Here is a 1,980-nt window from a genome sequence, read left to right as displayed (position 1 = left end):
AATTAGTACTGCTCTGAGTGACCTTCATTTTACTGCAGGGTTAAGCATGTATTGATGACTACGTCCCTTTTAGTTTATGGTGCAATGACTATGTCATGGATTTGCGACAAAATAACAGAGTCTGGATTTGGTATTTATTTCCTTAGCTGCTTCTTTCTGTGTCTTTTTTTCCTTCCTTTTTTGTTTATTTTTTAGGTTTCTAATTCTGCTTGTTTTTAAGCATTTTGATGTTTTTCTGTTAGAGATGAAGTCCTTGACCCCCCCCCCCCCCCTCAAAATAAGAAAAGGAGGATGGAAATGGAGTTGCATAGGAAAGAGTTCTAAAAATGGGTCAACAACCTTTTGAATTTGTCAATTGTGTTTAAACTTTAGTTTAGGGGAAGTGGAATGCATTTTTGTGAAAAGAAAACTAGGTCCATGTCGAGTGAGCTGGCAGCTTGAGGCAGGCAGAATCTGCTCCACAGTGACTGGTAGATTTGATTGAAATCTGCTCCACAAATCAGCTAGCAAATTTGATTGTAATCAGCTCATGTAAATATGGGATAGCATGTATCTTAGGAAAATAGATTAGTAATTATTCTAGGAAATAGATTAGGGGAAATCCCAAGATTCAGGGATTGGTTAGTTTATTTTGATCTTACTTTTCTCTTATAAATACTGTAAATTCTATGAATAAAAAGTATACTTTTGCAGTATCTAAACTTTTTGTTCATTTGTCTGGGACATAAGGAATAGTAAACTAGTGACATGATGACTCTTGTTATAGCTGATGAAAGAAGTAGCACTGGCTGTTGAAGTTGTATGGCATACATTTGGTGTTCCTATTATAATTTTTCTGTTTAAATCTGAGACTGTAACCCAAGGGTGTGGCCTAGTGGGCAATGAAGTGGGTTGAAAACATGAGGTCTCTGGTTCAAATCCCAGCAGAGACAAAAAAGGCATAAGGTCATTTTTTCCATCCGTCCTAGCCTTGGTGGACAGAGTTACTTGATATCCGTTGCTGGTGGGAGGTGGCAGGTATCCCATAGATTTAGTCGAGGTGTGCTAAAGCTGGCCCAGACACCATGACTACCCAAAAAAAAAAGAGAACGGTAGAAGTTTGAAGAATTATGTAATTGACTGAAATTCGCTGACCCCAACTAATTTGGTGTAGACTTGGTTTATCTACTGATGTATTTGAGGAATTATGTAATTGACTGAAATTAGCCGACCCCAATTAATGCGGTAATGAGACTTAGTCCATTGATTGATGTGAGTCATATCGGAATGAAATTACATTTGGTTTATTCTTCCTTTGCTGTTTCCTTGCTCTTGCTATTTCATGTTGTTGACAACTACTGGATGGTTCAGGTCAAGGATCAACTTTGATTATTTGTGTGGGCATTTTGACTGGCTACACAGATACATTGCAGAAAATGTTAACTCAAATAGCAGGTGGGTTAAAAATGAGACTGTAGTTTCTTAATTCTTTTTGATTATTGTTTTCTATTTGCAAGGATATCAGGATGTTATCAGGATGTAAATTGATTATTTCTTCTGTCCCGAGCCCATTTTAAAGTTGTGGTGGAGTTTGGTAATGATCTGAGGAATAGTTGGAAGTACATAACATTATAATTTTATAAAAGGATTGAATAGTTCAGTCCCTCTGAATTCTTGATTAAAGTTTCCCTTTATCCTTAACATACACAGGTAGTAGCGGGAGTTGGTGGCCTTATGTACTTGCGGTACTAGGTGTTTTTACTCTTGTTACAATGTGGGCTGTCGTCGTGAGTGAAGGATGCCGAAAAGTTAAGCTGCAGTATTATGGTTTTAAAGTTGCTTCTGCTGCGAGGTGACTTGAACCCTGAAGTGCTGTTGATTTGCATTTTCTTTTGTTGGAAGCCAGATTTTATGTGGTTGACTAATGTGAAAATGCCATAGGCGTAGTTACATGTATCTTAATGCTTCTGTTAAGTTTTTTACTAGCTAAGATTTCTGGGG

At 37.3% G+C, this 1,980-nt stretch overlaps 1 protein-coding gene across 1 annotated transcript; it reads left to right on the top strand.

Moving 5' to 3' along the window:
- The first annotated feature begins 20 nt into the window (after positions 1-20).
- Positions 21-1,944, top strand: LOC124890657 (preprotein translocase subunit SCY2, chloroplastic-like). Its single transcript, XM_047402442.1, has 3 exons — positions 21-130; positions 1,351-1,434; positions 1,690-1,944. The coding sequence occupies exons 1-3, from the start codon at positions 55-57 to the stop codon at positions 1,833-1,835; spliced, it is 306 nt and encodes a 101-aa protein (XP_047258398.1). The 5' UTR covers positions 21-54; the 3' UTR covers positions 1,836-1,944.
- The last annotated feature ends 36 nt before the right edge of the window (positions 1,945-1,980 follow it).

This window comes from Capsicum annuum, unplaced genomic scaffold, assembly GCF_002878395.1.
Source record: "Capsicum annuum cultivar UCD-10X-F1 unplaced genomic scaffold, UCD10Xv1.1 ctg2161, whole genome shotgun sequence".
In the NCBI taxonomy this organism is placed as follows: Eukaryota; Viridiplantae; Streptophyta; class Magnoliopsida; order Solanales; family Solanaceae; genus Capsicum; species Capsicum annuum.
The sequence above is the reverse complement of the archived record's forward strand: the minus strand, read 5'-3'. Positions and strand labels throughout refer to the sequence as shown.

What these genes read in the sequence shown, in the direction of transcription:
- LOC124890657 (XM_047402442.1), top strand. Translation starts at nt 55, where the DNA reads ATGACTACGTCCCTTTTAGTTTATGGTGCAATGACTATGTCATGGATT. An exon ending in AATAACAGAGTCTGGATTTG is followed by an intron (nt 131 to 1,350) that starts GTATTTATTTCC and finishes TGGATGGTTCAG; the next exon opens with GTCAAGGATCAACTTTGATT. An exon ending in AATGTTAACTCAAATAGCAG is followed by an intron (nt 1,435 to 1,689) that starts GTGGGTTAAAAA and finishes TAACATACACAG; the next exon opens with GTAGTAGCGGGAGTTGGTGG.